Below are 14,823 nucleotides of genomic sequence, written 5' to 3'. Positions count from 1 at the left end.
ATCATAGATCCGTCTAAACTCTTTGGACAGGGGTACTTCTTCAATTTTAAACGTGACCCCATGGAAACTTAGTTGACGGGCAATGTACATGCCTCTTAGCTTCATGTCCATGGCCACGATTTCCATGGCACCGACACCTCTGAAAAAAAAAGAAAATTATAACCTCAAACATTTTTTAATTTAAATTCCCTCTCCTACCTCTTCTCCACAGCGGCAATGAAATCATTGAATGTTGGAAATGCTGTACCCTGACCCCACAAACCCAAACGCACCATATATGCCATATTTTTGGGTTCCGAGGCACCAGTAGCCGAGGCATATACCACACGGGCTTTTGGTAATTTATTTTGTAATTCCAATACCGTTTGACCGGTCTTTGTGGGTTTACCCGAACCCACAGGACACAAATTTTTCGCCTTGTGACATTCATCAAAAATTATCAGGCCATCGAAATCTTCACCACACCACTGCAGCAATTGTTTAAGTCTTGATTTATATTTACCAGTCTTGTTATTCGATTCACCAATCAGAGCGGAATACGTACTGAAGATGACACCCTTTTTCACATTGTTATTTATTTCCGAATTGATTTTGGCATATTTGAACTGGGGAAACAAAAAATACCAATTTCAATAAGAATAAAGAACGGAATTTAATATAAATCCGCCTTACCTTATTCAAAGCATAGACCTCAATTTTGGTGGCCCCAATATCACTGAGATCTCTCTCCGCATCATATTTCAAATCATTGGAGACGGAAATCCACAGGGCCTTTTTCCGACCCTTCATATAGTTTTCATAAATGATGCCGGCAATGGTGCGACCCTTACCCACACCAGCACCATCACCAATTAGAAAACCGGCACGACTACCATCGGGCAAGAGATGATCATGGGCCTGTGAGGCATAGGTTATGGACTCCAATTGCAATGCACTCAGCTGGCCACTTTGTATGGTATCCAGGGGTATGGATAATTTATAATACACATCACAGGGTTCCACAGAGGACAAAGAGGCAGTTTCAACCACCGGATCGGGATGTTTTTTACCCAGTTTTACTAAAAAAATCAAAATTAGAATAATTTAAAAAAAAAAAAATCAATTAAAATCCTTACACTTTGCTGGCCAATATTCCGCATAGGTTTCGGCCACACCCATTTCTTCATAGTCCGCCTCATCTTCTTCAGGTTGGGTCATAACTGGGGCAGGTGTGACTTGCTGGAAATGCAAAAAAAAAAAAAAAAATAAAAATTTAAATCCAAGATCATTTTATAACCTGTAAGCCACCACCTACCTTCATGGGCTGCATCAGTAACTGCTGCAGCACATGATTGGGTATACCACTGGTCAAAAATTGTGGATTAGCTGCCACCAAGGCCTTAATTTTTTCCAATACCATATTATTATTCATTTTGGATTGTGGCGATAGGCCTGTACTGGCAGCAGGTGTGGGGGCAGGTTGCAAACTTCCAAGGCCCATGGTCACTAAAGGGGAAGAAGGATAAGACAAACAAAGAACATTAGAAGAAATCAAAAAAGGAATTTGAAAAAAAAAAATAATTATAAAAATTTTACAAATTAAAAATAAATTAAAAAAAAAAAATAATTTTAAATTAAAACATTAATTTAATTCCATCTCAATCCTTTTTCATTTATTTTAATTATAAAAAATTAAAAATAGCCCCATTTTTATTAATTTCCCTATAAAAAAGGTCAGTTTAAACAGCTGTTTAACGGCAATGTCATTCACAGTAATGTGATAACACCAAAGCCCACATTGATTTAACAACACGGCGGGAATGTCAATCAAACGTTAAGAGAAGCTTGGAATACCGTCAAAACAGAACATACCGCCGCCTCAAAATATTAAAAATAAAAAAAAAATAATAATTATAAAAACAAACATTAATTTTATTCTATCACAATCCGTTTTTTTATTTATTTTATTTATAAAAAATCAAAAAATTTCCGATTTTAATTAATTTATACATAAAAAATTCTGTTTAAACAGCTGTAACGGCAATGTCATTCACAGTTGTGTGATAACACCAAAGCCCTGATTGATTTGACACGGCGGCAATGTTAATCAAACGTTAAGTGAAGCTTAATATACCGCAAAAATGAACCGCCAAGAATTTATTAATTAAAAAAATTAAATTAATTAAAAAAATTAAATTAATTAAAAAAATTAGAGACAGGAAAAAATAAATAAAATCTAAATAGTACTTCATATCATACAACCAAGTATTATACGTCTACGACCATTTGTTTTCAAAACCCCATCTCTGTTGATGAATTTTTGAAAAATTGATTTTGACAAATGATCATTGTTTTGGACGGATTCGAAAGAAGGAATACGACAAACATAAATAAAATAAAAATATGAACAAATGCCAAAAATTATATCACCCAAAAATAGATTTTTTTCTGTGGAAAACTAAAGAACAACTAAGAAAATCATCTAACAAAAAAAAAAAAAAAAAAGAGGAGGGGGATTATTTCTAAATAACACAAAAAACTTAAAATTCCATAACAAAAATTTTTCAATTTCAAAAAAATCAAGAGAATCTGCAGCATCAGAAAAAATCTCTATGGTTACCAACATTATACTACACTTACTCTGGGCCAATAAAGAGGCGGCTTTATTAAGGCCCGCTGCTTGATTGGCTTGATAACTAACAGAATTTGTGGATGGAATTTGTCTTGAGGCCGCAGAGGTTGTGGCTGCCTGTAGGCCAGCCAAAACACTTAGGCCACCAGATGCAGTGCCTAAGTTGTTATTATTTTGATTTGAACCTGGTTTGGTTTCACTTGTGGCATTAAACATGGCCGCTGCCAGGGCAGCCATACCCATTAATTGTGAGGTATTTAAGGTGGGCATGCTGCTGCCGGCACCACCACCACCAGCACCAAACAGTGATTCATTATTTTGGCTGGCATTTGAACCACTTGGGGCAGGCATGCCAACTATTTTTTTTTTCAAAAAAATTCCATTCGGAAGCATGTTTTTTGGTTAAATAGATTAAAGTTTTTTATGGAAATTATGATTAGTAATCTATATAAAAATATATATATTTCTTAGTGTTAAAATCCTTACCAGCCGGACTTTGTGTCTTTTTGGGCATTATGCTGCGATTAAATGCTGTCGTCGATCCAGCTCCCGTTTGATTTGATATTAACAATGAATTATTATTAACTGTGCCTTGTTTTTTAATTGTACTCTTTTTGGCATAGGTAACAGCTGTGATTAAATCTTTACCGCCACCTGGAAAATAAGAAAAGAATAAAAATTAATAAATTAATAAAAATTTTATATAAAAATATAAAATACAATATACTTTCTCACGATCGTTGATGATTTTTCAATTTAAAAAATATTTGAAGGCCTTTTCAATACTACTTAATCCCATTATCTATCTCTGCTTTATAAAGAATTTTTTCTATATTTTTTCTCTCTTAAAAATGTATATTTTCACAAAAAATACCTGCAATAATATTAATATTACATTTAAATCATTGTATTTATTTATTTTATTAAGGAAAATTCAAAATTTTCGGCCATGGCAATCAAACGTAAAGAGAAGCTTAAAATATCGCCAAATTAAATTGTAGACGGCAATAAAATTTTAAATGTCCCAGTTTAATCCTTTTTTGCTTATTTTATTTATAAAAAATCAACAATATTCCCATTTTTGTTCATTTTTATATCAGAAGATCAGTTTGAACAACTCTTCTACGACAATATCATTCACAATAGTGTGATGACACCAAAGCCCGCATTGGATTTGACTTGGCCATGGCAATCAAACGTAAAGAGAAGCTTAATATATCGCCAAAATAAATCGTATAAACCTGCAATATTTTTAATATTCAAAAAATTTCTATTTCTTTATTTTATTATTAAAAATCAAAAATTTACCCATTTTTGTCATTTCCATATAAAAAAGACCAGTTTAAACAACTCCTCTACGGCAATATCATTCACAATAGTGCAATGACACTAAAGCCCTCACTAATTTGGCGCGGAAATGGCAACCCCATGTAAAGAGAAGCTTGATATATCGCTAAAATAAATCGTATAAGACTGCAATTTTTATAATATTAATTCTAAATAATTCTATTTCTTTATTTTATTTATAAAAAATCAAAAATTTGCCCATTTTAATCCATTTCCATACAAAAAGACCACTTTAAACGGCTTTTCTACGGCAATATCATTCACAATAGTTCAATGACACTAAAGTCCACATTGATTTGATAACGGCGGCAATGTCAACCAAACGTAAAGAGAAGCTTGATATAACGCCAATATAAATTGTAAAAAGCTTACAAATATTTTTAATATTCCATTTTAATCCTTTTTTGATTATTTTAAGTGGCCCACACACGTCAAACATGTGCGTTCGATCGGTGTGAATCGAAGCAATGTTTGACGTGTGTGGTACGGTGTTCACACCGATTTGCCGGTGCGCACACCGATCGAAAGAAATTAAAAATTTTTAATTTTTCGTTGTGCGACGCGCACATGTTTGACGTCTGTGGGCTGGTGTGTGGATATTTTCTCATTTGTTGCGAAATTTCGTGGAGTGCACATCAGCGGACAATATCAAACATATGCAAAAAAACGTTTTGGAAGATTTTTTGATATTTTTTTACGCATATTCTACAGTCTGGCAAATAAAAATGTTTTTCCCGGAATGAAATAAAAGTATTTAATACATTTAAATTAAATAAAAATGTTTGGCCTTTTTTCCGTCATCGCTATCGCTGTCCATCTTAACGCTTCAAAAATAAATTCGAAATGAAGTTTTGTGGATCCGTTTGACGTGTGTGGGCTAGGAGCTTCACACCGATCGAACGCACATGTTTGACGTGTGTGGCCCACTTTATTTATAAAAAACAAAAAATTGGTCATTTTTATTCATTTCCATATAAAAAGATCAGTTTAAACAATTCTTCTACGGCAATATCATTCACAATAGTGTGATGACACTAAAGCGCCCACATTGATTTGACAACGGCGGCAATGTAAATCAAACGTTAAGAGAAGCTTAATATATCGCTAAAACAGATCGTATAAGACTGCAATATTTTCATTATTCCATTTCAATACTTTTTTATTAATTTTATTTATAAAAAATAAAAAATTCCCATTTTTATTTATTTGCATACAAAAAGACCGCTTTAAACAGCTGTTTAACGGCAATGTCATTCACAGTAGTGTGATGACACTAAAGCCCACATTGATTTGACAACGGCGGCAATGTCAAACGTTAAGTGAAGCTTAATATACCGCAACATTCGTTCGAGAGAAGCCGATGCGCTAACACGTTTAACTGCGTTTAATTTTCTTGAGTGATACGCTTTTGACAGTGGCATTTTTACCGTTACTTCAATTTGGAAAAAACCACTTCTAAATATTAGTTTTTCTGTTAAATTAGTTTAACAAAACAACTTTTTTTCTTGATTTTAAACAACAAAGTGTATTTTGTGCTAGGGGTTTGATATCCCCAAAATGGATGAGCCAGTGGAGCTCCCACCGGCGCAGCCTCCTGATAAAAGGCCAAATAAACCACCTCTAAGGACGTCTAGCAAACGAATTCCTACGGAAAGATCTGACCGGTCAAGGTCTCGATCAAGATCAACATCAAAGGAAAAGAATAGTGATCATATCTTTGCAACACCACCAGCCAAACCTGACCAGCAACATAGCTCTCTGCTTTCATCTACAGTAAAGCTCAACGAAGCCCCCACCGAAGTAACCACCGGAGATGCCATTTTTGCCCCTCGAGTTCCAGCAACCAGTGAGTACTATTATGACAATAATCACCCAGGACCATACATGGTGTACATTGACCAATTATCGGCCAGTGTACAAAGACAACCCATCAGTATTTTTGCATTAGCAAGATACGTGAACTCATTAAATAATGGTGATATTCTAGCTGTAACCAAAATAGGCTATGGTCGTGGAAAAATAACTTTTAAGAATGCCAAAGCAGCCAATGAATTTGTCAAAGACCAGCGCCATGTTGATGCTGGCTATCAACCGCGCATTTTTTCCCATTTTGTATCAAGAATGGGTATAATCTCACCAGTTGATAAGGATATTTCAATTGAAGAGCTGTATAAAAATATTTACTCAGAAATTCCAATTAAAAAAATTTTTAGAGTTTTGCGCAAGGAAAAAGATGAATTTGTACCCACTATGCGAGTAAAAATTCTATTTGAAGGACTAACTGTACCTACGTTTATTAAAATTTATGGTTATGCTGATCTTCGTGTGCGTAACTACATTCCATTCGCACAATGCTATAGTTGTTACAGATTCAACCATGTTAATAAACATTGCAAGCAGAAACAACCGAATTGTAAAAAATGCTACCATGTTCATGAAGATACCGCACCATGCCAGACTCCAATACGTTGCCCTAATTGTAATGGAGACCATGTCCCCACTGATAGGGCATGCAAGGCAAGAACTAAAGCTTTCAACATAAAGAGGGTCACCACCTTAGAAAATTTATCGGTGTCAGAAGCCAAAATAAAATATCCCACAATCTTTTCAAATCGTTATTATTTGCTGGATGATGACACCACCACGAATTTCCCCTCACTACCAATTAAGCCCACGAATAATAAATTGCAGAATTTAAATCAAGCGAGAAATATCCAAGAATCTGCAAGGTGTGTACACGCAAATCAATCTTACTCGAGTGTAACGAAAAATTTTAAAAATCGTGAACGTGAAGCTGAGAACGCTAGGAAGCTGGAAGAACAACGTCGTCTGGCATTAGAGGAAGATGCCGTATACCAGGCCCCTAATGGTAGTGCGCTGCTTCTAGCTGAAAAAAATAAAGTTACTGAACTAGAAAAATTACTAGAAGAAACTTCAAAAACAGTCACTGGTTTTTTATCCGAATCCAACAATCTGTCTGCAGATCATTTCAACTTCTTAAACAATGTACGTATTAACATTGAAAAAAAATTACTCCAAATGGATTACGATAAGATTTTTGATAGTACCTTGGACGCGACAAGGATCAACACATAATTTCAATTTCTTTTATTTTTTACTATGAAAATATTACAATTAAATATACAAAGTTTAAATAATATTCACAATAAAAATTTACTGGAGCTGTTTCTAAATCGCCATAATATTGACATAGCTATCCTTACCGAAACATGGATTAAAGATAACTCTTCTTGCAGCATTCTAAATTATAATTTCGCTTCCAAAAATAGAGCAGATGGTTACGGCGGAGTAGGAGTATACATTAAAAAACATATCAAGTTTTCTCTTCTGAACCTTACTACTGATGCTGAGATTCTGGGACTTACTACAATCAATCTACAACAGAATTATACTTTCATTGTCGCCTATTTTTCTCCTAGCACACCTTCAACATTCTTTGAATCATCTGTCAACAACCTACTTGCTGAAGTATCAAACTTGGCGCTTCCAACTATCATTGGTGGTGACTTTAACGCCAAGTCTACCTTATGGGGCAACCTCTCATCAGATGCTGCTGGAAGGCAACTTGAGGATAGCATGGAGATTCATAATTTTTCTTGTATTAACAATGGAGATCCAACTTTTCGACTTAATGATTATAACTCAGCAATTGATGTCACATTTTGTAAAAATTTTCTCCAAAATCCATCGTGGAAGGTTCTTAATACTAAATTGACCAACAGCAACCACCTTCCAATAATTATTGAACTACATCCGTCTGCCATCAAATTTAAGAAATCGTATCGTATACGTCACAAAAAAGTCTTGGAAGAACTCTCACAATTAAGGATTGGCAATTCAATCGAAAGTTTTAACTCTGATGTTGCATCAATAATTAAGAATAATACAATTCAAATTCAGCCGGAAAATAATTATGCTCCCAAGAAATGGTGGTCTGATGAAATTGAACGGCTTTTTAGGTTACGAAATGCAGCTCGTAGCAAATATTACAGAACACGTCTCCTCACGGATCTCACACTGTTCTATGAGGCAGAAGATAAACTTAAAAAAGCTACTGAGAAACAGAAAAAAGATAATTTCAGCAGTTTTATTGAACAGGTATCTACAGCGCCATCTTCTCGTCAATTTTGGAAACTTACAAAAAATTTAAAAAATTATAAACTGGAAAAAAACATCAATCAATCATGGACCGAAGAAAATCAGGAAAAATACTTAAATATAATTGCCAGCCATACAAATAGTAACAATAACTCTGATAATGAACCTGAACCTTTTTTCTCCAACACGAGTAACAGCAACACCCCAATAAGATCGCCTTCAATTTCTGTACTTGATAGCAGATCAAACACCATTCGCAGCAGCGACCACACACAACATGTACCTAATCTTTCTAACACCAACTCTGACAATAACTCGCCGTCATCATCAGTCTATCTCAGCAATTCTTTAATTACAACATCACCAATCACTACGAATTTCAATAGTAGCTACACAATCATCACCAGCTCAGACAACATCCAATCAACCCCCATTTTTACTTATAGTGACTTCTTGAGATTCCTCAATTCACGAAACCCGGACTCGGCAGCAGGACCAGATAAAATTTCATATCGCCTGATAAACACTCTCTCTGAAGAAAGTAAAAGGAACTTGTTTTATGTTATCGCAGAGATTTTTTCCAAAGGTTCAATTCCCGATTGTTGGAGATATATTAAAATAGCACCAATTCCAAAGAAAGGCAAGGATCCAACTAAATTAGAGAATTATAGACCTATATCTTTGCTATGTGTTCCTCTGAAAATTTTAGAATCTGGAATCAAGACTCATATTCAGAATCATATAGACAGTATCAACTTTTTACCCAGCAGAACCTATGCATACAGGCCTGGCCATTCAACATCAATGTGCATCAACGATCTAATAAATTACGTTCAACTTTTGAAGTCTTCTGGTCATCATGTTCTTGGCTGCTGTCTTGATGTTGAAAAAGCATACGATTGCACAAATGTTAAAGTTTTGGCATGCAAATTGCTTGAGATTGATATCAATGAACATATTGTCGAATGGATTTTTAATTTTCTGAAAAGAAGATTTCTTTGCCTTGGAAGGAAGAAAATTACAATTGTGAATGGTCTGGCTCAGGGTAGTAGTCTTAGCCCTATTCTCTTTAATATATACACTGCAAATCTACACGGAATAAACTCGGAGAACTGCAAACTTTTCCAATTCGCAGATGATTTTTTCATTGTGTGTCATAATAAGGATTTTGAAACAGCTCGAGCAACTCTACAATCAAAAGTTGAGGAATTTCATCAGAAGTGTGCAACTATTCATCTACATTTTAATCCTGAAAAAACCAACGTCATTCATTTTAATAGAAAACCTCGCGATTTCACATTAAATTGTAATGGTACGCATGTAAACCAGGTTCGAAGAATCAAATACTTGGGTTTGTTCGTTGATGCGAACAATTCGGCCAAGCATCACTTCGAAAAAACCCTAGTCGATGTTAACCGTAAATGTCAATTTTTAAGAACGCTCAGTGGATGTAATTATGGCATCGATCCAGTCAAAGCACTGACTTTATACAAAAGTGTGGTAAGATCCAAAATTGAATATGGTTCAGCAGCTCTATCTAATTCAGGAAAAACTTGTTTGAATAAAGTGAAAAAATGCTATAACATTCACTTAAGAAAATCGTTGGGCCTTATTAGGTCAACACCTATACCAATTATTTATCATTTGGCTGCTGAGCTTCCTCCTAGATGGCGGTTTGAACTTTCTGCAGCAAAAGAACTTGTTAAATCTTTCGCATTGGAATTACCTATTAAAAGAATGCTCTTGTCAACCAAGCAGCCTCTATCCACCAGCCTTTACAAAGTTTTTGAAAAATACAAGGATATTTTTACTAATATTCAACCATCGCCCAAGATACTTGACATCAAGAATAACATCACAGTGCGCACGGATTTTTTTTGTGGAGCTGTCAACAAAAAAGCGTCTGCCAATCAAGAAATCATATCATCTTTATTCAACAAAAAACTTTCTGAAGTTGAAAAAAATAATTTTGACGTACTCTTCACTGACGGTTCGGTAATGGACAATTGGACTGGCGCTGCATTCATTCACAAAGGATCTGGAACCGTATTTGCGTTTTATGATGAAAAACCGCTTTCCTCTATGTCCGCGGAACTAATGGCAATTATTAAGGCACTCGAGTTTGCTATAAATAACAACTTTCTTCAAGTGGCTATATTTTCGGATAGTTTAAGTGCTTTACAATCAATATCATCTGGCAATCATCGGAATTATTTAGTACACAGAGTCTGGTCACTGGCTGCGGACTTCGGTGGGCTTGTTGAGCTTCATTATATTCCTGGGCACTCCAACATCAGGCTTAACGAAATGGTCGATCAAGCAGCTAAAAGGGCAAAGGAGATCGGTTCCCGCTGGAGTTTGGCCTGGCCCATAGCTGATGCGATTGCAATGATCAATTCTAATCTTTGGAAAGAATGGGACCGAGAATATCAACATGAAGCAGCCAACAGCAATTCGCTTTACTACAAAATGTTTCCACATGTATTAAGAAAAACTTGGTTTCACATCTTTACTGGCTCACCTACTAAATGCAAACAACTGAACAGAGTTTTAAGCGGCCACTGTTTTTGTCCTGACACATTGGCAAAAATGAATATCAGATCATCTTCACTGTGTGAATTCTGTAACATTGATGAAAATCCATCTCACATCTTATTTGTTTGTTCAAAATACAAAAATGAAAGAGATCAATTCAACGAACTTTCCAATATTACCACAGTTGACGAATTTATCCGTATTCACGGCCTTAACAAGCTATCCATCCTTGGTGAATTTCTTGATTCCATCAACTATCAGCTGTAAAACAAACTAGCATTTGTGTGGCGTTTTGTGGCCAAATAATTCTTCTATCTACAGCAACAAGATAGAAGTAACGAATAAACCGAGAAAAAAAAAAAAAAAAAAGTCTTTGCTCATTTGTTCGAAGAAAAACGCGGTGGAATTGCACATAGAGAATTTATGTTTTTTGAGTATTAGCGCATGTTTTTGTAAAAAACAACATAAGTAGATAGATTAAGAAGAACTCTATAAGCAACATGAAGTTTGTTATTGAAAACTTGAGTAAAAATTCTGGACGGTTGGGTCATTTGGTGCAACAAGAAACCGGTAAACAATTCAAGACACCACTTCTTCTGCAGACCACAAAAGTAAGTGGACTTTTTTGAATAACAAGCTTCCATAGATTCCTGTATTAACATTAAATATTTTATCACATTTTAGGGTGGCAGTATACCTTATCTATCGCGTGAAGTATTCGATCATGTTTCCAGTGATTGTCACGTTTTGCAAATGTCCCTGGCTACCATGGATCACATGAAAGAGGCATTGTCTGTATATAAAGGTGGTGTTAGTAGTTTTGTTGGTTTCAAAGATTATCCCACGGTGCTGACGATACGTGATCCATGTGAGAAAATGCCCAATGGCTCCAATGACAAAGATATTGTTCCACTGTTTACACGACGTGGTAAAGAGACATTAAGTCCAGAGAAATATATTGAATTAGTGGAAACATTTCGACCCGATATTTATCAAGGTCTTAATGATGCCGACACAAATATTGACAGTGCCAAAAAGAGAATACAAAAATCGGTGGATCGTACGGAAATATTTATGCGATTTTGTTATGAACAACATTCAAAATCGGAAATATTAAAAAAGTCTTGTCTCTTCGTTCCGATTGTTGGTGGTTATAATAAATTCAATCGGTCGCAGTCCATTAAAGATGCCAAGGCTAATGGTGCCGAAGTATGTGGTGGTTATATTTTTGAAGGCTTCCATAATTATGGTTTGAGTGCAACGGAGGTGACTTCTGAACAATTACTACCCATAATGACACATTGTCTCAATGAGCTGCAAGCGGATAGTAAACCTGTAATGCTGCCAGGAGCATATACACCGTTATTAGTATTGGAATTAATAAAAATGGGTGTTGATATCTTCGATTCGTCGTATGCTTATTGTGCTGCTGTAAACTTTAAGGCCTTATCGTTTAGCTGGGAAGAGGAGACGTTAAATCGTAGTGAAACACCATTTATTGATGTAACCGATGAGTGGTAAGTGAAGTTATTCGTTTGTACATAATTCATTCATTCTCTATTGTCTCATGCATCTCAGTTTTGGTAGACCGTCATCATCTCAGTGAAAAATGTAGATTTTTGATAAATCAGCAAGAATCTTATAAAATTAAAATTTTTTCGATTTCAAATTTCAAAAGTTTCCCTCTGCGCAATCCATTTATATTTGCGGAACAAGTCTAGTTTAGATGCTCCACTCTGATCGCAATGATATATATTTTATGTGGGAGAAATGCATACCTCCCGAGATATGGGCCTTGAAAGTTCGGAGCATATCTTGGTTAAAACGGCCGTTTTACTAATTTCACAAAGGCAATGTGGGTGGAGCCCCTAAACTTGCCTTAAGCCATATTTGCTATATTAGAGGTAGGAACAATGTGATAAACTTGCAGTCTTTGGAAAATTCGTTAGCGTACATAAACTTATCAAAATCTTATCTAGGATGCTATCGACTTCCCACAATCCAGAACTTATGGAGGAATATTCACAACCTGGAGAGAGAAGTGCGTTTAGATAGAAATATTCGAACATAACAAGATAAAATTTCAGACCTATATTAAATAAGTTCAGCGAATAAGTTTTTTTACCAACAAATAACCTGGAGTACCAAATTACAGAAATTGACTTTAGCCATAAGTCTATGCGAAGTAAATTTGTTGTTGTATGGACAATTAAATAGGTGATGTGTGTCTCGAGGGTTGTGCAATTTAGGATTCCGGGAACCATTCGATTGAGGATTGAGAATATTGCAAAATACGGCCCTTAATTGTTCCAAAATGGAACGGGTTTGCTAAGGAAGAAGGCTCTCACTGAGGATTTAATAAATCTTTAGCCATTTATGGCTTCGGAGACCCCCTATTGATGCATAGATTTCATAGTGTTCTCTATCGACGATCTGATGAAATTGTGTCTTGAATGCCTTTAAAATAGTACCTAAAGTCCTGATGCATGTGTCGTGGAGGTTGATCGGCCTTAACTGAGCGATGTTTGTGATGACACGGCTGATAGTAGGAACTGTCTAGTGAACAACACATTTTGTTTCTTGACCGACATCATTCTGGTCTCCTCATGACGAGGCGATCGATGCTCGTCATCTGCACATTATTTTGTGTTCTTTGCAAGGATATCCATTGTGTATCGCTAAGGAAATAAGTCCAGTCTGGGGCAGCATAATTAAATCGGGCGACCTATGACCTTCTATGTAGTTACTAACATTTCTTTGTGCTTGCCCCAGGAGGTGTCAACCAAAGCTTTCATAACATTATTCCTAGCTTTTACCTTCTAATTGAGGTTAAATAAAGGAGGTTATCGAAGACCATGCGCCTATCTTCAATGAAAATGTCAAGTTCTAAATTGACTTCTAGCGTCCAGTGAAAAGTGACACAGTAGCCTTTGCAGTGGATAATTTTGGATTGCTCTCCGGGAAGAAATTGGTGATGGTGGCTAAATAATTGGAAATGTGCCGTTGACAAGCCAACGCTTGATATCACTCGGAAGTGTGAAATTTGTTATGTCGGAAATCACCCGGGAGCTGATAATTTTTATTGGAGAGGTTTGCTATACATTGATAATCAAAAATACTAAATTGCATCTAATTCGGTTAAAAACCGTGTGCGATAACCCCAAAATACGGAATAATTAAGGGGCTATACCAAAACGTGAACCGATATATCTCATTTTCAATACCAAACATCATAAATGTGCTAGCAGTACCTGTGCAATATCAGGTTTCCATCTTAATTATTGCGATCTTTATCGTCATTCCAACAGGGCTAAATCGACATAGAATTTTATTCTGATCAACAATTTGTATATATTCTAAAGGGTCTGTGACTATTATTTCGGAATGCACTCTATCTTATGATTATGAGTCCAGCATACTCAAATAAAATCTGAAGATACTTTATATGGGGTTGTAGCAAAGCACTAGCTAAAATTTTGGAAGCTCTATTTTTATTTTAACAGACAGATTTATTTTGGTAAATCGATGTAGAATTTTATTCTGTCCAATAATATATACTCTATGGGATATTCGATAAATATTTCGTAGAATGCGTTTCTATAACAAGGGACACAAACTTTTCTAAACACAAGATCGATTTTTATCTCAAATATTTCATTCCATGTCTCATAACAATTCGCATTTTCATTTTCTAATTAACCATAAAAATAAATCATTATATACATATATATGGGTATATTAAACATTCTAAAAATAAAATTACAGCTTAAAAGAAGACTTTACACCTTTACTAAAGGATTGTTTATGTTTGGCTTGCCAAAAACATAATCGTGCCTATATTCATCATTTATATAAAACGTCGGAACTTTTGGGACCCATACTACTAATGATGTAAGTACAATAATTATCTATCATATTTTTTTCCTTTAAATTAATTTTCTTTATTTTTATTTTACAGCCACAATTTACATCATTTAATGCAATTCTTTAAGAAAATACACGAAACCATAGCCGCCGATAGTTTAGATAATTTAATAAAATTGCTGAAATATCAAGGTGGTGACAAGGTGATAGAATATCGTATAACTGCCAATACTAAAGTTATTAGTAAAGCTGGTCTGGGTAAAGGATTTGCCGAAAGTAAATCATAACCACAAGAATGACAAAAAACATCACTAATAATTTTACTATTTTTGTACTTATACTTAAAA

At 35.1% G+C, this 14,823-nt stretch overlaps 1 protein-coding gene across 1 annotated transcript; it reads left to right on the top strand.

Moving 5' to 3' along the window:
* Nucleotides 1-11,112: 11,112 nt before the first annotated feature.
* Nucleotides 11,113-14,811, top strand: LOC133331210 (queuine tRNA-ribosyltransferase accessory subunit 2). The gene is made up of 4 exons (XM_061539612.1): nucleotides 11,113-11,223; nucleotides 11,297-12,129; nucleotides 14,378-14,503; nucleotides 14,571-14,811. The coding sequence occupies exons 1-4, from the start codon at nucleotides 11,113-11,115 to the stop codon at nucleotides 14,761-14,763; spliced, it is 1,263 nt and encodes a 420-aa protein (XP_061395596.1). The 3' UTR covers nucleotides 14,764-14,811.
* The last annotated feature ends 12 nt before the right edge of the window (nucleotides 14,812-14,823 follow it).

Source organism: Musca vetustissima, unplaced genomic scaffold, assembly GCF_032173495.1.
Source record: "Musca vetustissima isolate MV318-11 ecotype Yass unplaced genomic scaffold, APGP_CSIRO_Mvet_v1 utg42988, whole genome shotgun sequence".
NCBI classification, from domain to species: domain Eukaryota; kingdom Metazoa; phylum Arthropoda; class Insecta; order Diptera; family Muscidae; genus Musca; species Musca vetustissima.
The sequence above is the reverse complement of the archived record's forward strand: the minus strand, read 5'-3'. Positions and strand labels throughout refer to the sequence as shown.